The sequence below is a fragment of the Cupressus sempervirens genome, chromosome 9 (genome assembly GCF_028749045.1).
Source record: "Cupressus sempervirens isolate cs-2001-9-10 chromosome 9, ASM2874904v1, whole genome shotgun sequence".
Classification (NCBI taxonomy): Eukaryota; Viridiplantae; Streptophyta; class Pinopsida; order Cupressales; family Cupressaceae; genus Cupressus; species Cupressus sempervirens.
In genome coordinates, this window is record NC_143126.1 from 712,382,804 (window position 1) to 712,406,230 (window position 23,427).

Sequence of the window (23,427 nt, forward strand, 5' to 3'; positions counted from 1 at the left end):
AAAGGTCAAGAGATATGTAATATAGAGATGTAACTCCTCCAAAATAAGATATAAGAGGGAGGAGATTTCATTTTAAAAAGGAAAGGAGGAATGTTTCTGCCAATATGGCACAGTTTATTGCCAAGTAAAGAACTTATGCACTTAATCTAAGTTATCGATGCTGCATCTGATGCGGATGTGGATGTGGGGTGCTGATGCGTGGATGCGCCATTTTTTTTTTGGGGATTTTGAATGCGTTTGGGTGCGTCCATATATATATATATAAAAGTTATCAATGTTGGCTCTGATGCGGATGCAGGTGTGGGGTGCCGATGCGTTGGGGGGTGGGATTCTAAATGCGTTGGGTGCATCCATATATATATATATACAAAGAAATGCAAGAAATATCCAAAAATAAACCATTCCATAGAATGATACTTCACCTTTGACAGTACAAGTTGAAATAAAAGTAATAGTAACAAGTTAATAAGTTTGGATGCTCTCCAACGCATCTCACATGCATCCACAGGCACTTGACGAGCATCCTCTGAGCACCGGTGAAGCATCCGAACGTATCCACGCATCTGAAAGCACCAAAACCAGCATCCGGTGATTTCCTAGACGCAACGGTATCTAAGCACTTAATCTAGTTTACAATATTATTATAACATTCATATGACTAAATGGAACAATACAAACAAATGGTAAAATATATCTTCATTGACTGTACCAAAGAGTTTCCATTACCAATACAACTGATATCCATGATTACCATATCCCTTCCCATTCTCTAAGATCCCTACTGTCACCATCCTTGGTACATGATTTTTCCTAACAACTAGTTAAAGCACTTTAGCTTACGTAATCACCATCTACATTATCCTCCCCTAAGAAAGAAGTTACATTCCATAGGACGGTATCAACAATACTTTATGAGAAGGGGTGAGATGACACCCCTAGAAAGGTGGACACTTACAATCAGGCCGATTGTTGTCTAAGAAGCCCCACATCCCATTCCGTAACCATTTGTTTAGCGTGGGCACCTTATAGAAGTTGTGATGCATCCATTCTATCTCTTTCTACTATTGCCAATTGCTCTACATGCATAGTTGTCAACCTGTGCAAGCTTAGATTACAGTTTCTCCACTTGCTCCCCCAAAATAATTCAGTCACTTTCTGTCATTGCCAATTCCCAATTCTCTTTTTAGAACTACATGAATGTGGATCAAAAAACTTCCTCAATCTCAAACAAAATAATCAAGGGAGGGCCATGCGCCTATACAACTCGTGATGCTTGTCACTACTGAGATTGTCCCTCTATCTCTTCAATAGGCCATCCCTATTTTGTGAATAACCTCTTAAATACCTCATGGCAGCCATCTTTCATAAAGTGCAAAAGTGATTCGATTGTCAAAACTTTAGTGATCTTGTTTGACTCCCTGGATTTCCTTTTGATCTCATGTGTAGCTTTTGTCATAGCCTCCACCTCCTTCAGGAATTGTTGAGTGCATTCTTCAAATTATGATGGCATTCCTTCTTCGCCAATGTGCTGATCTTTTGCTTCCATGCCTACAGACTCTGTCTATAGACCCCCTCCACCTTCCTAAAGCCGTAGAGATGGTCCCTCTGTCATAGGTGGTGCAGGATCTCCCAACAAGCCAAGGGAAGGGAGTGGTATGTACCCTACTTTGAGCTGAAATTTGGCAAGCAGATTATTTGCCTCCTCCATCATACCATAGTCCTGTTATTCCTGTGGCCCTGTCTCCATTGTACCATGGTCTTGTTGTTCTTGTGGCCCTGTCAACTCTTGAGTTTGGGGGTGCTAGCAAGGGTGTTGGCATTGTTTTGATCATTCTTCTTGTAGGTGCTACCACCAAATGCAATTGGTTGTGTCGCCTCAATTCCCTGAGGGATACTAATTTGTACCATATGGCTTACCCCTTTCATGGTCCTTAAATCCAAATGACTAAAACAAGATGAGCCATAGATGAAACCTAAGAAGGTGCAACATTTATCCGCTTGGCTCCCCAATCTGGAAAACTGGTCCATCACCTACTCCTTTGCATGTGCATTCAGTGCCAGTGTCGCATGTTTGTTCCATGCTTGTGCAATCCTCCTAGTCCATATGCGCAGTGCCTTGTAAGGGTATACAGCATGTGCTCGTGCATGTATGACCCATGTCCATACAACCTGTGTTGTCTTTGGAAGTCATATGCATACGAATTGTACGGCCTTCATTTGTTCGTACAGCATCATCTCTTCTGCGGCTAGACTCCTACCTTGAACTTGTACTACTCACTTTTTGGGGAAGAGGTCCCTCTACTACCTCTACCATTTTGATATCTTTTAATGTGTCTTCCTTGGTTGTTTTGGAAGTGCGGCACTCTTCTTTGTCTCAACTAGATTCTTTTTATGATGTTCTTCTTCCTCTTCAGCATTGCTTTTCATGTCTTGTGTATTTTGCAAGTTAGTTGCATCATGTCTTGCCTTTTTCTTGTGTGGCTCTACACTTCCTACACTTCCTCCTGCTATGACATCGAAATGCAGCCAATAGAACATGGTAGGTCTATATGACTCTACTTTGTTTGCTGGAACAAATTTTCCCCATAACTCAGGCGCTGCTTGTGTGCGCATTGCTTCCAAAAAAAAGGCCATAGCATGACGGGGCATGTAAAATGTCTTGTGCTTTAGCAAAAGAAATTCCTTTATTCTATCTTAAAGTAATTGCACACAGTTATAAACCCTACCATTGTGTAACTCATTTACCTGCGGTTGCATAGAAATGGCAATGTCCAAGGTTTGGCTTCCTCCTGTTAATTTGCTCTTTATTAAATCCCACAACGCACCTCCATTGTGCATTACCGATGAGGGTTTTCTTAATTCTTTTATTGCCGCCCCAAATACCATCCTATTGTTCTTCTATCAAATTCTCCTTGCATACCAATTCCACTAACCATTCCTTTTCTTCCATAGTCATTTTGTAGGGTTTTGTCGCCTAATGCCCTCTATTCGGTACTCCAAATACCTTGGCAAAATCCTTGGGTGCATATGAAACTACCACATCCGCTGCAATATTTGATAGTGGACTTGAGACTCCTTTTGTCATAGTTGTGTGCCAAGGTTCTTAATACTGGCTCAAGTTCTTTGAGATCAAAAATGGGGACAAGCACAATTTTGTCTACCTCTACTTTTCTCAAGGCAGCCTTAAATAGATGTTGATCATCTGTCCCTTGCTACCAATTCCTACATTCCTTTTTTGCAACCCCTTCAAAACTACAATTTGTCATAGAAACCACCTCTGTCTTCCCTTTGCTCTTCTTGTTTTTACTTGCAAATTGTCTCCTTTGATATTGTCTTAATCTTTGCGCCTGCATTTTTATATTGCTCTAGCAAAGAGTCATTTTTAGGGTTGTACCTACCCTTTACCGTTTTATAAATCCCCTTTACAATCTCATTGCACCAATTTTTTACTATTTTTAATGCCTCTCCAGGTGGGCCCACGTAGATACAGCCTTCATGTGTTGCGAGTCGTAAGACCTCATGTGTACTTTGCACGAGCATGTTTGTACGTCGTACAGAGTTGTATGTACTTCATACAGCCTCCACCTATCTTTTTTGTTGTATGTCCCTTATTCCCTCCATACGTGACCTGTCCATATGGTACACAAGGACAAATAATTTTGTTTATACCCTAATTATCCGTACATGTACAGTTGGCTTGGTTTTTCTTGTTGTACGTGTTTGTACGAGCTTTGCCTTCTTTGCACTTTTGTTTGGTGCCTCTCTATCTAAGAAGTTGTGAACTTTGGTCCTCTTAAGCATGACTTTTCTATCTCCTGATTTTTGGTTGCCCTTTGCAATTTTTCTCCTTATTTCTTTTATTAGTTTTTCCAAAAACAAAAATCTTCTCCTTTTGCTCAAGTATCATACCTTCCTATGTCTTGTCATTCCATCTTGTGCCTCCTTTCTTGATTTCTTTAGAAATCCTTCCGAAGCATATTGCCATATACAAGAGCTTGAAAATGTCTAATAGCATTTGTTTTCGCAGCAAGTTCCCAAGTACTCCAAGTTGAAAATTTTGTCCACGAGAGGAGTTGGCCACACATCTTTGTAACTGCTATCCACGTACCTTCCACCGTACTTTTAAAACCATATGACCTTCTCCCCTTTGAATATTGGTGCCTTCGTTGGGTTGGGGATCACTCTCCATATTTCATTCATTCTACTTTTATATGGTGCCCTTTCTCCAGCCTTCTTGCAATTCTCAATTATTGCATTTACATAGTCGTCTCCTTCACAAATAAACAAGTCATTTGTTTTAACCACCATCTTGAGGGGGGGTCCTAATGTGGCCCCATATTCCTCCAAGTCAATTTTTTTTGTATCTATTGTTGCTATGTCCTTTTGTGGCAGCTCCTTACCTTGTTTGTCCTTTCTTCCTCATTAATATCATAATCCACAAATCCTTCCCTTTTTCCTTCGTATGGTGCCTTCAATCTCTAGTAACCCTTAAGTCTTATCCATAGTGCGGGGGGGCCAAATAATGTGTTTGTGAGGTGCTTATGAATCCTTGGGATCGCTACTCCCTCCACCTTCTCCCTGACCATCCGTTATTCTGGGTCCATGATGGGTTTATTCTAGTCCTCATTTGGTTTGTAAGGTTCCTTTGTGATGGTCGGGTCTTCTTCAATTTCTCTGTCTTAATATGTCGTCCAATCTCCTTTGCTAGCATATCCCAACATATTGATCTCTTATCTATTTCTTTCTTGACAAATCTTTAGTTTGGACTTGTTTACTGGCTCTTTAATTGGTCTATCATCAAATGTTGCCAATTTCACTGCCCCATTACTACTAATCTCCCTGATTTTTATATGGTCCAAGCCATTGAATTTTACACTTCCCTAGTTTAATTTTGTTACGACCATTAACTTCAGAACCAACTGCCCACATCAGAAATTCATATCGAAAATTCATTTTTTGAAGATGTTTGTCATGCCAAAATTTCCTCCAGCATTGTGCCACTTCTGTCACCCACAAAGTTATCATTTGCCTCTCATCCAGTTTGATGAGATTATCGAGTCGTTCTTTCAAACAGTCTTCCTTGCCCCATATGGTCTCCACTTCCACCTTAAGACTTGGTATCATGAACTCGGTTGGTACAACTGCTTCCTGTCCATCCATCATCTAAAATGGTGCATGTCCTATAGTTGCCTTGTATGAAGTTCGATAAGCCCAATGTACTATAGGTAGCCTTTCTTCTTAGTCGTCATCCTCCACCTAAGTCTTATATAGGATGGATACTAAAAATTTGATGGTGGATTTGGCCTATCCATTAACACGTGGGTAGTACAGGTTCGATGAATTCTTGTGTCATGTTTCGTACCACCTGATTTATGAAATGCACGCCTTTGTCGCTTGTGATGGAGATTGGCATCCCAGATATTTTGTTACTCTGCTCGAACAAGAAATTGGTCGTACTCACTGTTGTGTTGTCTGCGAGTGCCCTTGCCTCGACCCACTTCGTGAGGTATTATGTAGCAACTGCAACATAGCGACAATGCCTAGTTGTACTCGCCCTTAGGGGTCCCACAAAATCTAGTCCCCACCTTTCGAATAGTTCCTGAGGTTGTGAGGGAAATAAAGACATGAAATCTCTTTTCAATGGTTTCCCTATTGTTAGTGAACAGATTATCTTCCAAGAAAATATGTATAAAATAACTCTAAATGCCCATATAGGACAATTGAATCAGCACTAACAGTTGGGTCACTTCACTATTGAAAGAGTGTAAGTGCCCTCTAAATTTATCTGGGTGCAGCTCCCTGCATATGATTTACAATGAATTTAGATATGGATGCTTTTAACCAGAAAGCACAAAAGGTTTACAAACATCTACCCGTAAACACGGAATAGATGCGGAAACTAAGAAACTGAAAAAGAAAGAACAGCAAATAACACAAAGTCTATTTGCCCGGATGCTGCATTACAAAGTGAAAATGAAGAATGTATCTTCCATCCTCTTGAGAAAATGAAAATCAGACCTTTTAAAGATATCTTGAAATGTTAATGTAATCAGAAAACAGTGACATTGAAATGTATTTTAGAGAAAACTGAAAACAATACAAAGATCGTGATCAGTGGAAGGAAACTGCCCCAAAATCAAAGTTTTGATATGCAATTATCCTCCAGCCTCCCTTCTCTAAAGTGTAAAAGATAACAACGATCCTATTACACACTTGCAATCAAAATCACTGTCAAAGAAAAACTGAAACTCTTTACTCTTGCATTACATTAACAAATCAAAATTTCTCCTATCTCTAACACACAGTTCAGGAATAAACTCTGCCCTCTCTTCCTCACAAGAAAATGGAACAAATCTGATAGACTTCCCCTCCCTGCTGTAGCACACAATCTGCAGTCTCGGGCAGAAAAGCAGAACCCCATGATCCTCTGTTATTTTGGAATTAATAGGTGTGGATGGGTGCTATTCAGTTTCCATAACTGAATCTAGAATTTACCTTCCCCTTTATCTTCATGTCTCTATAACTTTCTCTTTCCCAGGATTAACTTTCTTTATCACAATGTTAATATTTATAATGTTGTTCACATTATAAATGCAACTTTATAATAGAAAAATGTATCGTTAAGATTTAATAGTGGGCCATAGTGGTAAGATTAATCCTTTCTGAATAAATCTGAACCTGTCTAGACATTATATAACTTGCATTACCTATACACAGGAACACTTCCTTTGGCATTTGGCATATGTGTCAACACTCCATCTCATCAGTTTCTCATAATGATCCCAAACTGTGATTCTTTCCTTATGGGCACGGTCTTAGAAGTTTTATCAACATCTACAAAGGCTTGTGAATCGGGTTGTGTCTATGCTTCATTGGAATTTTAGATAATCTTTGTATTCCTCATATCATTATGCGGCTTTAATAGTTTCTATCATTTTATCAAACTGTTTTCATACACTGTCAGTTCCTTCACAAATGTAGCTCGATAAAGCTTGATATGTGCTCATTTTAATGTCTTTGGTTGAACATTACACATGCAGTGTTTATGCCTTCATGCAACGGATGGGGCTTTGATCAAACCTTTTGCTTTCCTGTTCCCGGAGTTATATTTGAGATTGAACTTATCACATTGATGAAAAGTATTCTTGTCTTGTCAGGTTCTTTCCTCAGCTTAGACTCAATAAAATGTAAAAGAGATTTCTGATTCATGCACGAAGAGTGATGAACATGAATATCAACTTTTCCGACACTATAAAAATCATGATGAGGGGCACTCTATGTCTTTAGGCATGACCATGGGCCTTCTATTTGACATATTTTCTGTAATGAAGAATTTCTGCTATGGGAGAGCTCGAGTTCTGACACCACTATCGCCATTCCTCTGTTCCATACTTAATATGAGACACGTTTGGGTAGCAATATGTCTCATGATTCATGTGTTTTTTTGATGCCGACCCCGATGACTCTTTTCCTTATGAATGCTACTGCATTTTTCATCATAAGTCGATTCTTTATGTTTGGAATGCCACCCGTGCTGCACCTTATGCATAATGTCAAATAGCTCGAGAGCAAGAGCACATCCAACTGTGAATTTTGACTCATTCGGCACCCACTCCGTCTCATACACAAATAACTTCACGTTTCTCAATGTGCATCACTGTTGGAAACATATGCCTCAGCTTTTCTTGATCCTTTGACACGTCGTGGGCACACGAGATAAGTGTCATTTAGAAGGGGGTATGAGAATCTACCCTCTTGAGGAAGTCTTTGTCGCGGTCCCCTACTCAAGTGTATGTTTTATTATACACCTTTCCTCTCGGCATCATCAGCTTCTGCATTTGCACTTGGCAAAGAATAGGATGATTAATGGTTCTAACTTCTGATATTACCAATCACCAAGAGTTGAGCAACACTATGCACTGCAAATATATGGCTGGAAAGTTATTTCTTTTAACATTTCAAAGCATCAACCTTTGACATATTGTAACTTTTATCCACTTTCGAACCCGAGTATCCATGCAACCATTGGCACAAGCTATATAGGACTAGGCTTCAAGTCACATGGTGTATGACTCCATGAAAATTATGAAAAGTCTTCATTAGTTGTTTAATTGTCTGCAAATATACCCAATTTGAAATTGATTCCCTTGATATATATGTATTACTAAGTGGGTATCTAATTCTTTAAAATGCTTCATGGCAGCATGCAACTCATTCCTGAAATAGGGAGAAATTATAAGATTTGAGTTGATCTTGACAAAATTTAATTAGTCAAATCTGTTATCTGGGTCTATGATTTCAAAATTTGAAATCATACCCATGAACTAACGTGATCAAACTAAGGGAATACACTTCTTGGGTGATGGTTGAGCTTTTGAATCTGCATTTTGGAATTGTTGTACTGAACCTAGTCTTCTGATTTGATCTCTGAATCACTGAGTTTGAGCGAAATGAGTTAGACACTTGACCCACGCCACTGAATTGTACATGTGAACCACTGATTTTACCTGAGATGCAGAATGAATCCTTTGAAACTACTAGACTGACAGAATCTGAACATGAATTATGAACCGAGTTTGAATTCGGGTATTAAACTAAACATGGATTCTGAACTGTACTAAATCTGCATTACAAACTACTTCGAACTATCGAACCACTTTGAACTGCTTTGAACCTCAGTTCGAAGTAGCTCAAGACCTCTCACTAAAAATTTAAATATTGGGTCCATATTGGGTACTAACACCTATCCTTTGGCATGTGTCATAGCCTACCACCCACTCTTTTGCATCTATATAGAGCGTTGACCACCAAAGTCCGACCAAGAGTACCTTCCTGGTTGTGGCATCTAGTCTCATGTGCCCTCCTGCCAGCCCTTTGAGAGACTTCGACAATACATGTGGGATCTCTTCTTCCATCACACATCTACGAAGCACTTGGTCATAGCCTGTCACCCACTCTCTTTTCAGTGGTTTCCCTATCCTTTGGCATGTGTTGTAGCCTACCACCCACTCTTTTGCATCTGTATAGAGCTTAGTTACCGGATTCGTGCCCTAGAGGCCGGATCCGGATTCGGGTCGGATCCGGATCCAGATTCGTGCCTGGATTCGTGCAGATCCGGGCAGGATCCTTGTTTTACACAGTGGATTCGTCCGGATTCATGGCCCACGAATCCTGACGAATCCACTGTGTAAAACAAGGATCCTGCCCGGATCTGCATGAATCTAGGCACAAATCCTCAAGGATCCAGTGTGAATCCTCAAGGATCGACAGGTTTAAGTGAGTCTAAGTTATTTAATATGACTTTTTTAAATATATTTTTTTGCTTTCTAGTGCTAAAATGACCTTTTTATGCATTATATATACTAATAAATGAGAGAAACAAATAAATAAATATATATCTGTTACTAGTTGGGGCTTGGGCAAGATCAGTAATATATATATATATATATATTCACGAATCCTAATCGGGAAAAAAAAAATCACGAATCCACGGATCCGATTCACGTGCCCGAATCGGATTCGTATCCCGAATCGGTAACTAAGGTATAGAGCGTTGGCCACAAAAGTTTGACAAAGAGTACCTTCTTAGTTGTAGCATCTACTCCAATGTGCCCTCCTGCCAACCCTTTGTGGGACTCCTACAATACGTTTGGGATCTCTTCTTCCATCACACATCTACGAAGCACCTGGTCGGGCCACATTTTATAGAATAATCCATGGATGAGATGGAATGTTTTTCAAGGCTAGTTTCCTCTTCTCACTACCTGCCATATCTAGGGGAAATCATGTTGTGGACAGACATCTCCCAATTCGCTCATCCAAGTCGGAAGTACTACAATCCAAAAAAGGTGGGTGTCTAGGAAATCTTCATTTACTCCCCCTGTCAATTCCCCCGACAATATTCTTGAAAAATGATCTACCATGACGTGTCGCACTATAATAGTGAAATAGGAGGAGCCACCTACTCACCCTCCCTTGTATTATGGTTTTTTGATTAGGTACAATAGTGCCAAGTGGTCCACATTAAACGTGAGGTGTGGCAAGGAGGCAGTGCTAGAATTTTTGAACTGAGTACATCATGCCTAACACTTCTCTTTTGGTTGTACTGTAATTCCTTTCTGCTTTTGAAAGCATCCTACTGGCAAAGCAGACTGGGTGATCTAGTCCTTCGATTCCTCCTTGGGCCAAGGTCACCTCGACAGCAAATTTCAATGCATACATGTGCATGTGGAATTCCTCACTCCAGTCTAAATAGACAAGGATTGGTGCCCCTACGAGTCTTACTTTTAGCTCCTTCAATGCATTAGTTTTCTCTTTCCAGTGAATATCTCCCCAAATCCCTTTATGAATCGTCAGTAGTAGCCCACATCGCCAAGGAACGACCTATCTCATGTCATGTCTTTTGGTTCTTCCATTTCCATGATCACTTTAATTTTATCTGGGTAAGGTTTCAGCCCTTCCTTGCATACAATGTGTCCCAACAATTTGCCTTGAGGCACCATGAATCGACATTTCTTTGAATTTAGTGTCAATCGTGCTCTTTGAAATTCTCCATGCATTCTCGAAATATTGCGAGGTGAGTCTCATTTCCGCTGAAAACTAACGAATCATCAAAAGTGCCTTAAAATTGCTTGTTGCCATCGTTGTCGAATATGTGAAGGATGATCCTTTAAAACGTAGTCAAGGCATTGCACAGTCCAAAGGGCATCATGTTATATGCGTAGACCCCATCTTCTACCACAAAGGTGGTTTTCAACTTATCTTACTCAGTTATACTAATTTGGTTATAGCCCGAGAACCCGTCCATGAACAAGTACATCTCATGTCCTGCTACCTCCTCCAATATATTGTTTGTAAATGGTATTGGGAAGGGGTCTTTGATTGTCACAAAATTTAAGCACTAAAAATCTTCATAGATTCTAATCGGGTTTGCTTCCTTGAGTGAAATGACAATTAGAGACATTCATTCGTTGGTTTGTACATTGAAAATAATACCTACCTATGGAATTTTGGCAATCTCTTCTTGTACTTTGGTTGTGTAGTTTTTATTCATGCAGTGTCGCCTTTTCTGTACAGCTCTGGCATCCAGCATTAGCGGAATCTTATGCACGCAAAGTTCTAATAAAACCACTTTTAGATCCGTGTACCTCCATGCAAACACATCTTTGTATTCTAGGAATATTTTGAGTATGGCTCTCTCAAGGATTGGATCCCAATCATCCTCCAATACTATTAGTTTTTTCTTCTAATCATCCAAGTTGAATTTCGTCATATTTGGCTCCATGTATTTTACCTCCTCGTGTTCCCGAAATTATGAGTCGGTGTATCATCTACCCTCATAGTAGCTTCCTTGTATTCTTTTTACTCCTCAGGGTAAGTTTCCTCATTTTCTTCCATCCTAGAAACTTCAAGCATATTGCATCTTTGTTGGAATACTTCGTACTCCTCCATCTTCCAATGGAACAATCCCTTGAGAGAGCCTGTCTTGTCTTCAGAGCAGCTACCAAGTCTCAGGATGCCTTCCTCATCAAGCTCTAGTTCTTCATTTCCACCGCATCCATCCACTTTCAATTTTGAATCAGATGCCAATTCCTGGCTCGCTATCTAGTTCCGCAAGTCAATAGTATATTTTTTCCTTCGCTTTTAATTGACGGTGTGTTCTTTTTCCACTTATGGTTGGCTTTGTCTAGTACTAACCATTCCTACCAAGTAAGGTGTTGTACCCTTTTTTTCTCCAAGAGAGATGACCACAAAGTCCAAAAAGAACTGTTGTGTCCCCACAATCACTTTTTGGCTCATGAGTATGCCGAGTTGTTTTATGTTGTGTTGATCTGCTCCTACAAAGTGAAATGTGGGGGCCACGGTGGGGATTGCCCAAGGCTAGCCATGTCTCCTTGGGGAGTAGAATGACTCACAATCCACCATCCACAATGGTATTGTGAGTTTGTGTCCCATGATTTCTATTTCCACAATAGCGGGAGTCCTCCCTATTCCCACCGTGAATAGCATTAGTTCCGACATTGGTTGTTTCTATGGAGCTTTTTGTTTGCCATCTTCCTATGGCTTGTTTCCTCCATGGCTAGTGGCATTTTATTTTGCCCCTAAAATTGCTATCCTTTGTTGAGGTAGTGTATCCAATAAGTCAGCCACCCTTACTAGAATGGTAGCTAGCAACATCTATTTTATTATATTATTTTTGGATGTTGAGCATGTTGGAGTACTTGTTGTTTCCTTCTCATGTTTTGGTTTTTTCCTCCAATTCTATCTGCGCCTCCTTCACTCTTTCTTTTTCAATTCTGGGGTCTACATACAAAGGCTTCTTCACTTGCATTTTTGTTACAGCCATTATTTCTTCTTCAGGCTTTGTTATTTCTAACATGTTTATTGCCTTTCCCTTGCGACAATCAACATACTCATGGTTCCCCAGTCCACACCATTAGCATAACTTGTTCCCGCCACTTTGCTGATTTTGGCATTCACACGCAAAGTGTCCCCATTCGTTGCATTTTTTGCATTGTATAATTGGGAGGCTCATTGCATCGTATTGGATGCGGCTTTGTGGCGTGTTTTTATTGTTGTTGTTGCCTCCACATCTATTATTCCGATAGCCTCCTAGGGAGGCATCAAAGTTCATATTTCTTGGAGTGGTGAGTGGTGTGGCTTGTCGTACAGTCAGAAGTACTTGTGCACTTCTTACCTTTAAGTTGTACAAGCACTCTCTGAGAGTGCGTCTCGCAAGCTGACAAATGTTGCCGATCGAATTTTTTGGAGAGTTCTTTGTATTCCCTTCGTTTTGGCATTTTGTACACCACAGTTCTCTGCCTTCTTTGATTTCTTTTTCTCCTTTCATCTCCTTCAACATCTGCATCATGTCTTTCAGAGTGCTTGAATTGTCCTTTATTCTCCTTCACTTTCTTTGTCACTGCTGCCATCACTTAGTTTCTTTTTATTCCTTGTGGTTTTATCTTCACTCTTAATGTCCATGGCTCGATTGCAAGCATCCTTATATGTGGATCGAGGTACCACCTTCATCTTCCTTCAAATGTAGTGGTTTAGCCCTTCTATGAACCACCTTTTCTTTAATTCATCCATCTCTTGTTCTCCAACTTCTCTATTAGTTCTTTCAATTTTCTATGATGGACTCGTACACTCTCGTTTTCCTTTTAGTGTGTTATATATTTCTGCCACCACTTAATCATCATCTCTTAACAATTTAAATATCGCCTCAAAAGCTTTCTTTAAATCGGTCCATGTTGTTTTTTGTGTGGTTGGCAAATCAGTGTACCAATCAATTGCTATACCTCACAACATAGTTGGAAAGGCTTTTAGTGAATAGTCCTCATCTTCTTTCCCTACGGCCTCCCAAATAATTATACATGTTTTACAATGTCACATCAAGTCTCCTCCCGTAAATTTTGGGAGTTCTGCTTTCTGGTGTGCTTGTCATCCTTTCTCTCGTATTCTTATTCTGGTAGTTTAATCTTTGGAGGTTCCCTCCTTGTCTGCAAGGCCCACCTACACAAGTATTTTTGGATTGCGAGATTTCTCCTCCTCTGTCACCTTCTGATGTGATCTGGTGGAACTCATGCTCCCTCCTACCAAGGGTGTTTGGATATATTTTCCCTGTGGTTATCTCATCAGAGATAACTAATTCTCATATTCTCTATACCGTGTTCTCAAACAGATCTACTACTTCTCCTTGTAAGCTCCTCTCTTTGTTGTCATCGGTAGAAACTGTAGTCGGCGGGTTCATGTCGTCGGTAAAGATTTTGTAGCCAACGGGTTCATGTCGTCGGTAAAGATTTGTAGCCGACGGATAGATTAGTATTGTTATGTAGCTGACAAACCCCTTTGGCAAGGTTCAGCGGGTAGTATTTATACCCCATCTAAGATCATTAGTCGTCTCCGGATGACCTTTGCTTGCATTGTGAGAGTCCAAAGAGTGATTTGTCTCTCCTAATTCACTTCTAGAACTATTTGTATCCTCATCGTATCTTGTGGTGCCCTCACCATCTCTTGTGACACAAGTCATTGGTTCCTCCTCGATGGCATCTTTGCTTGGCAATCTTTCCCATTGGTATTCATTACAGGTGATATAATTTTGTTGGTATTCTCAGGTAAGATTTTGCAATCTTCGTTGCCTTTCCTCATGTTGGTGTATCAACAACAAATACCTTACCTCCTCACTATCTTCTCAGTGTGTTTCTTTCTAGCATCTCCTATCTTTATTGGGAAGGAGGGGCATTAACTATTGAAGTAGGCATTCTTTCTATGGTTCTTTGTGTCTCTTGGCTCCTCCACTGGAGATTCGTTCTACAGTAAAGTGTGTCTCTAGACTCTTCCTCTCTATAAGTCCTTTTCTCAAATCATTATAGTACTTGTTGCCTTCTTCGTTCCCTTTGGGTACCTTCTCTTTGCTCCTCAACTTCTACCAAACTTCGTGCGAGCAGTGTTGGATGACTCTTAAAAAGATCGTACACAGCCTCATTCATTGTGAGTTCAACTCGTACCATGCCGATGGGAAGAGCTCTCTGCTCTACCTCCCGCCAGACGTACTCATCTACCGCTACCTCTCACGTGTACACAAGATCTTGTGTCAATCGATCCTCCCTCATGACTTCCTCCTCAAAGTTTCTATTTTGTATTACTATTTGTAGGTCAAAGGGTTGGCCCATTATGTTTCCATCCTCTCAGACCTTGGCTTTGTACTTAGGCAATGGCACCATAAATGTTTCTGCCAATATGGCAGAGTTTACTGCCAAATATGGAACTTATGCGCTTAATCTAGTTTACAATATTATCACAGAATTCATATGACTACATGGAAAAATACACACAAATGGTAAAATATATCTTTACTGACTATACAAAAGAGTTTACATTACCACTACCAATGATATCCAGAAATACCATATCCCTTCGCATTCTCTAAGATCCCTATATATAGGGCTCGCGTTGTTATGAGAGTCAATCGTCGCCATCCTTGCTACATGACTTTTAAATTATTTTATCATTTTTGGATTTAAGAAGGGAGTTTAGGTTGCAATCAGGATGAGACTCGAGTAAATTCCAACCAATAGATTGTTCCCAAAATAGGTTGGGGATCTACGACCCCGAGCGCCTTAAGGCATTGTACAAAGAGAGGCTTAAGGACTTAGATCTGTAAACTTTGAGGGAATGCCTATTGAGGATTGGTGTCTAAGAAACTTGATTAAATCTAAAATCTCTTTCTTAGAAACCCAAAGACAGAATAACGAGGATTAAACCAACTTAATAATCATAGATCCCTATTTTGTGGAGCGAATGTAGGTGTAGATTTCTCGCTCATATGAATTTAACACATTCTATTGAACTTGAACAAATTATGAGGACTATGGTGTTATCAAGGAGGGCTTGTATAAATCCAAGCTAATGGATCATATCCCAATAAAGGCTAGGGGTTAGTGATTTGTAAGCCTTCGAGATGCGGACTTAGACTTGTAAACTTTGAGGTAGTCCATAGCTGGTGTCTAGGCAACTTGGATAGCATCTCTACCATCTATCCATAAACCAAATAATAACATGATTGAATAATTGGAATTATTATTATAGACATAGATCCATTATGATTGACTAAACAAGTATCAAGCCTAACCGACCCCAAAAATGGGACATTACACAGATTGTCTTGCCCGTATTGAAGACACAAAGAGGAACATTAAGTTGAAAGTTATCTAAAGTTAATTTATTAAATTATATGATTTTTATTCTTTTATTAATTTATTTATTTTTTGCTGAGTCTGTGATCCAAATCAGAAATTTGGGCTGCCAAGATTTTGCCAGGTCCAAATTTAGAGAGCTATTCAATGATGATTGCAAGACAAACTAGAAAATGATACCTTATTTGGTGAAAAAAAATATTGATTGGAAACATAGAAATATGAGTTCTACATTTGGATGTTCTCAGGGAGGAGAATGCAGCAAAGAGTAACAGATAATATTCAATTTAAGTGCAAACAGGTGTGGCATCCAAAAGTATAAAAAATCATCACATTGGAAGACCCTATTCTGGTAAGGAAAACAAACAAACAGAAAAACTTAAATACTGATATTTTATCAAAAGAGAGCACAACTACTTTTCTTGACAATAGAGTGATACAAAGTCCTAAGAAAAACTACCATTACCTTTTTCTGGATTTTTCTATCAGATGTGTCAACATCAACATAATAACCAGCTTCATGAATCTGATCGCGGACCTGCAAAAATTATAAACGCCAGTAAGAGGTAAACCAAATAATATAGTTGTATCTGGGCTTGTCATCATTGCATAAAACTTGCAAACTCTCCAGATCATACGCAATAAATTTCAAATACTAGACCATAGTCATAAGTGGACAAGGGCATTCTCTGCTGTAGAGAACATTAAGAAGCTGCTCCAAATATTTCTGAAACTTTTGCATACAAAAAAAAATTCCAAAGTGTAATATCAGCATAGAATGTATTCCATTTATAATTGAGATAACATAAAAGAAGATCATGCATGGTCATGTGTTCAAGAATCAAAAGTTGTTGCTAATCTCTACAAGCCCAAATCCTACTCCATTTGTCACCAGAATATGTTATTAAAAGCAAATACAGTTTAAAAGTTAAAAATTGTTAGCAAGTACCACTAAGATAGCTCTGGTCCTGGTACAGTACAGTTCAAGTACAGCCAAGGTACTGCCTGCAACCCCATGTCCTTGTGAAGGACCCACGGCAAACCTGAGTGCCCAGGCAGTACCCAGAGCCGAACCCAGGCACAGTTTTTGAAACATTAAAACCTCAGTTTCACTCTATATCATTTGGGTAGGCCATTTCCTTTATCCTTCCACTCTCAGCTGTATCATTTTATATCAGAATATGCCAGCGAGCATGCACTTAAATACCATCTCAGTTGCACTTGTGAGCCATACCCATGAACACAGGGTTACTAAACTTTATATCAGCATTAATGAGATGGATTTCAGTTTATGTTTTGTGAAATCACATTTTCTGTATTGTTAATGATTTGGCATTTTGCCAAATGTTTGAAAATATTGGCATTTTGCCGAATGTTTGAAAATGTTGGCATTTTGCCGAATGTTTGAAAATGTTGGCATTTTGTTGTGTTATATTTATCTATGTACCTACATAAAATTGCTGTACCATCATACCAAGCTCCAATTCCTTTACCAGCACCAGTACATTAATCGGCAACTTAGGCTAAGAACAAAATATTATCAAGTCATATTTACATCTGCTATTTTCCATCAGAACAAGTTTGGAAATGCACATGATTATTCAGTAATTAAAACCATTGAACACTTGCACTAATTTTCACAATAAGTTTTCTCAATCTCACTACAGAGACTCTAGAAATATCATGTTTATTATAGTTAAAAAGTAAAACCATATCAGTAGTTCATAAATAAATACTGCCCTGAGAATCTGATTTACAAAGTACAAAATGTTACTAGAATGATAAAAAATATATCTAGAACTTCTGATACAAAGTACATACATTATTCCTCTTGTCTGATTGGATATAGCTGTATGTGCAATAATTCCTCTTGACAACAGAGGAACCAGCAACTTGTGAAAGGAAACAAGTGGCAACCATCATCAACTCTAGTGCATCTTTGCCACACAATGTCCACCATCCAATGCGGTTGTTTTGTAGGTGCAAACTGTTTGTAGGAACATTTAAGCATCCTATAAAGCACGCAATATGTGTATGCATCTCTACAGAGACACTATATTCAAAAATTTAAATTCGAGGAAATGAGTGATGATCATACTATGATACTACAATTAAAATACAAACTTCATTTTTTACAAATCTTGTGAGAAGACTTGGATGTCATTGTTTGGAGCAGTGCCTAGGAAGAACATCTCAAGGGAAAGAGTGCCCAAAATCTAACAAGAGGAAATATGCACTTCAGATGGCATATTGCACAACTTTTATGATGAGAATGACATGTACTCCTTTTCATTTCATTTAGCTAAAAATCATAGACTCAATATGGAGATTTGAATCCCCAGAGTATAGCAATAAAGATTAGGTGTGTAGTAACATCCAAAGGGACATATTTTACACGATGCATGTTGTTTAAGAAGTTGTTGATATCCCAGTCAACCAGCCAGTGCACTCATAAAGGTTAAAATAGTATCTCCCCACATAGTAGTCCATATTTTTCAATGTCTAACCAAAACACATAACAAAGTAGTACGCTACATCACCGGAAACTAATTCACAAATAATACTTGAATGCAAAAAAATATTAGCAATCTTTATTTTAAACAAGACAAAAGTATATTTCAGAAGGAAAATTGACAGTAACACATTCTCCAAAACAGGAAACAATGAAATTGAACCTGACTTACACCCCATACAAATGCAGATGACTTACCTACTAAAAAAGTATTCTTTACACAATAAGGAAATTAAGCAAAACTGATATTGACCAACCTTCAATGCATAGTCTGATGACTTTTCTGACACAGGGCATACAATAGCTTGGCGAGGACTAAGCCAGAAAGGCCATTTCCCTGCATAATGTTCAAGAAGGATGGCAAGCATGCGCTCAACTGAACCAAGTATTGCCCGGTGTATCATAACAGGTTCCTCCCTCTTTGCTTCATCCTCTGCAGAGTAAGATAATTTGAATTTTTTTGGAAGCTGAAAATCAAGCTGTTACAAAGCAGTTGCACACATCTCTTATCAGATAATACTTACCTCAAATACAAGAGCAAATTGCACACAAAATAACATCAAGTCTAATACCTGAATTGTAGCACACTGAAATTTCCTTTTCAAAGCATCAAAAACTGTAATATCAATCTTTGGCCCATAAAATGCCCCATCCCCTTCATTTATCTGGCATTATGCATACTCCAGTCAGTAACAACATACGATAGACCAAAACCCAATACCTCAACAAAGGCCTACATTCATATCACATACATTAAAAAAACTTAGATAGTGGTAATAGTGGAAAAATATACATTGCCTGATTTTCTTCACCCAACAGCATTTGATACACAGCGTAGAAAGATTAAACACTCTACTTCATGCAGAGGGCAGTCATTGTTATCTTTAATATTCTTCAAATATCTAGCAGATTAAAACTATCGATAATTTTTAAGACACAAAATTATTACATTTCTCCATTGATAGTAAGTCAAGAAAGAATTATTGTATTACCTTTCAAAATATTGCAGTTTGAAAGTTCTTAATTAGTTCAAAACTTGCTTGGTATTTGCCCAATGCAGTAGGTGAGGACAATAAAATATCATGAGTTCACACAAAAATCTTAGAGGGAAAGAAGTTGGCAAACCATCCTTCACTTTATCAAAATAGCATTGCAGCTGAAAGGTCTACCAACCAGATGAGAAATAGAAATTGTCACTCCACAATATCCTTTATTAAAAATATCAGCCTAAGAGGTTCTTAATTAGTTCAAAGCTTGTTTTGCACTTGAACTATGTAGCAGGTGAGGGAAATTAAATATCACGAATCTGTGCAGACATCTTAGAGGATCCACACTCATTTAACCATTCATTTTATCAATAGTCTGAAATATGTTATTGTATTTACCTTTGAGAATATTGCAGTCTAACAGGTCCTTAATTCATTCAAAGCTTGTGTGGTACTTGCCTATGTGGTAAGTGAGGACAACAAAATATCATGAGTTCATGAAAGCATCTTAGGGAACCAGCACACATCAAACTTCATTTTAGACATGGCATAACAGCTGAAAGTATTACCAATGAAACAAGGAAAAGAATATGTTCCGCATGACATCTTTTTCTACCAAGTGTCAATTTTTTAAGATGTCAATGCATTTCTAGAAATTAACATCTCTTACCACACCTTGGAGACCTATGTGGTATCTATTTTGTGCATCTATATAGCTAAATACAAACTAAGCATTGTACTTAAAAGTTTTAAATCCATCATTAACCAGTGGAGGGGAATCTTAATAAATAGATAGATTGAGGACAAGAATGTATTCATGGATTAAAGGCTTACAAGTTTCCAAATTCAAATGCCTGAATGATTGATTATGAATATCCTTTTACATCTTGTAAGCAGATTGGTAAGTCACGTTGGTAAGGACATATCCCAAAGCTCTTCATACTTTGTAGTCTTCATAAAAAGCACTAACTGCACCCCTTAAGTAATCAATGAAGCTTATATTATTAACCGGTCTTGTCCAATGATAATGGTATCCTTTCATTAAGCAATCACTTATCTTCAAATTGCACCCATGCATTATTACTAATCATTGATAATAGGTTAACAAAACAATGTTGACCTTCGTAATGATCTAGTTGCTTGATTATGTATGGTGTTAAGAGTGTTAGTTTGAGTAGCAAATTGATTATGAAAAAAATCAATATTAATATTTCCACCATCTTCGAATTCTTAGTAACATGGGGAATGAGTCCCCTTGTAATGTCCCCTACTTAATGTGACTAATCGGGGTCAATAGATTAGCCTATGATAGGAGCTTCTGTAGGCTAATGAAGTGATTAGGGAGCTCATTTGGCAGGAGTTACTATTTTTAGTAAGTCAGTGGGAGTCAAGTGATATGGAAATTTCCAGTGTTCGACTTGGTGGATTTGGTTGAGCTCTTTCCGACAAGCTATCGTACATGGTATTCTCATTTCGACTCATATGATTTTAATGTCGAAGTTAATTTACTTTATTATAAAGTGATAATTAAGTAAAAGACATATCAATTAAGTCACTTTATTATAAACTTGTTTTAAAAGGTGTTTCCCATTTATCCCACGTTGCTTATGCAAATGAAGTTGACTTCTTGGAGGACTTTATATTCTCTCTGCTGGAATGAGTTGGGGCATGCTTGGATGATATTACTATTATGCTATTGGATTTCTGGGAATTCTAATTGTTGAGCTTGGAGGACAAAATCCCTCTTTGCTACCATTCTCTTCACTGTTGAAAGACATAGTCAGGAGGATTATCGGGTGTTTTCATTCAGGAACACAGTGAGATTTATTGGTGAATTCACACATAATTTAAGAGCTCTAAAGTTCGGGTCATGCAGCCATGAATAGTGTTTTTGCTATAGTGAGGGTGAACAGTGTCTTGCTACAGTACCATGAATAGTGAAATTGCTACAATGTCGTGAATAGTGCTGCTACAGTGCACGAACAGTGTTGCATTGAGTTTCTTGTCCACTCTTGTCGGTTAAAGGTTGGGACGCTGTCATTTCATCTGCAGATCAGTACAGCATCTACTTCCAGGTTACTTCCATAATACTGTTCATTTTTGGCATTGTAATTGTTAAAGACCAGTCTGAATATTTGCTGCAGCCTATAAGGCAATTGTATGTAACCATTTCTATTGCCCAATCAATATTTTATCAGCAAATAAGGAGGTTCTAGACTTTGTGTATTTATTGTTGTATGTTTGCTAAGTGTTTGTTAAAATGTCATGTTGAAAATAGCACTCTAATTGATAATACCTGGTAGTCTGCAAGTCTCCTCAAAAAACAAAAAAGGGGTGGTTATTACACCCCTATTTTTGGCCCTCAAGGAAATGTCCAGAAATGTGTCCCTTGTCATCTTCGAAATGTCATGGAACATTTTAAAGACCCACATAAGTCAATGTTTTTCTTAAGACAGCAAAGTACAAGTAAATCCAAGGGGACTTTGACATTAACTAATGGTACTAAGTTGAATCTATGTTTCAGTAATGAATCAAAGTCAAGTCTTTAAGTTGCAAGCTTATTTTGTGACCTTAGACAAGAAGTTTGCTGGTTTCACCATAAAATGTTGTGTTAAAAGTTATGTAAAGCATAAAAAAGACAAAATATATTAATATATATTGAGAAAATTATATATACACACAAACACACGCATGCAAACATTGTCGTCCCATAAACACATCACATGTTGTTCTTGTCCTTGAAATGTAGTTGAACCAATATTTCATAAGATGTCATCCATCAATCCTTAGTATAATCAATAACTCTGATCATTAGTCATTGTCTTCGTAATGATCTCCATCCTCGTGAGTGATATTCTACACAATGTCAATATTAATATGTCTATTAATTGGTCTATACATTTGAGTTATGTTCGCTACTCCCTTTCAACCATTGATGCCTTATCTGATCATATTCAATCCCTCAATATACCCTATTACCATTGTCCATTAGTCACTATCAATCTATTACATGCATTGATACTTGACTACTATGTATGTTTAGACATCTTCATTGATCACGTGATACTTATATTGTCATGATGCAGATTGATATTGATTTATTAACTAGGTTGCATGGGTACGCGTACCCACACCCCTAGGACACATATGCACGTACCCAAGTACCCGGTACTTGGTTGAGAGCATCATAGCTAAGGACCTTGATTAAGATTTCTGATTTTTGTTTCGTTATTTGTTTGCATATCAGCTTGTTCTTTATCAAACTTAAAAGAATATGTAATCAGTTTGAAACTTTGATACAATACTGATTAACAGTACAATTTGTCACTTTTCAAGTCAAAAGTTTATTATTTACAACATGTCGTTGTTATATGATTTACTATCTTCTTGTTCATGTTTAAAGTCTGCCTTCTCTGTTATGTATCTAAACATTTATCATATATTCTTATTACAAACATATTGCAAATCAGAAACTGAAAACAATACATTACATTTGTAAACTTTATCACTGTTCTTGTTTTGAAAAATCATTGTCATGACTCGTAATTTCAGATTTTCTGTAAAATATTAAGATATTAAAAAAAAAAGTTTTAACATGGCCCAGTACCCCTGTCCCCATGCAACCTTGTTTATTAATCCTTGTCTTGCTTAATTGATATTATAATCTTGCTTCCCACATTGCAATGCATGTGATTGATCAGATATTTGTGATAGTTGAAATCTTTAAGTAACCTTATCAGTGCTTACTTCTCTTTGATAGTATATCATCCTTAGTGATATGAAGATGATCTTTCCAATTGGTGTATGGACTCATCTTTGATATGTTCTACATCATTAAATTTGAGATACCATGCTAATTGTCCTTTGCACATGTTGACCAATTGATCTACACAATACTATGCTCCATAGAGTTTCGAGGATGGGGATGTCTTAAGGGACAAGGGCGATGATGTATTTCGAGTTCAAGTACGATTTAGAGGCAATTTTTAAAGGAAGACTATATAATAATAGGGGAAGTTTTATATAGAGAGAGAAAATTCAAATGTTCATATCATAAGATTGATAAACCATTTACCATAGACATTTCAAAAGCTCAATACAATAACTACATAGCAAATTAACAAAATGCAAATGCTATCATTGTAAAAATATGGTGTATATATAGTAAAAATGCCTAAAGGCTCCAAGTTTCATGCATGAAATGACATAAAGAGAATTCCAACTAAAATAA

General features: G+C 38.0%; 1 protein-coding gene across 1 annotated transcript in view; it reads right to left on the bottom strand.

The window, feature by feature from the left end:
* Positions 1-23,427, bottom strand: part of LOC149540707 (threonine--tRNA ligase, mitochondrial 1-like) — a 131,002-nt gene that overhangs the window by 14,825 nt on the left and 92,750 nt on the right. The window contains exons 17-19 of the mRNA XM_089801805.1: positions 18,783-18,875; positions 18,468-18,689; positions 16,165-16,236 (exon numbers count right to left, since the gene is read on the bottom strand). Coding sequence (XP_089657931.1) covers positions 16,165-16,236; positions 18,468-18,689; positions 18,783-18,875 — 387 coding nt within the window. The remainder of the gene's footprint in view (positions 1-16,164; positions 16,237-18,467; positions 18,690-18,782; positions 18,876-23,427) is intronic.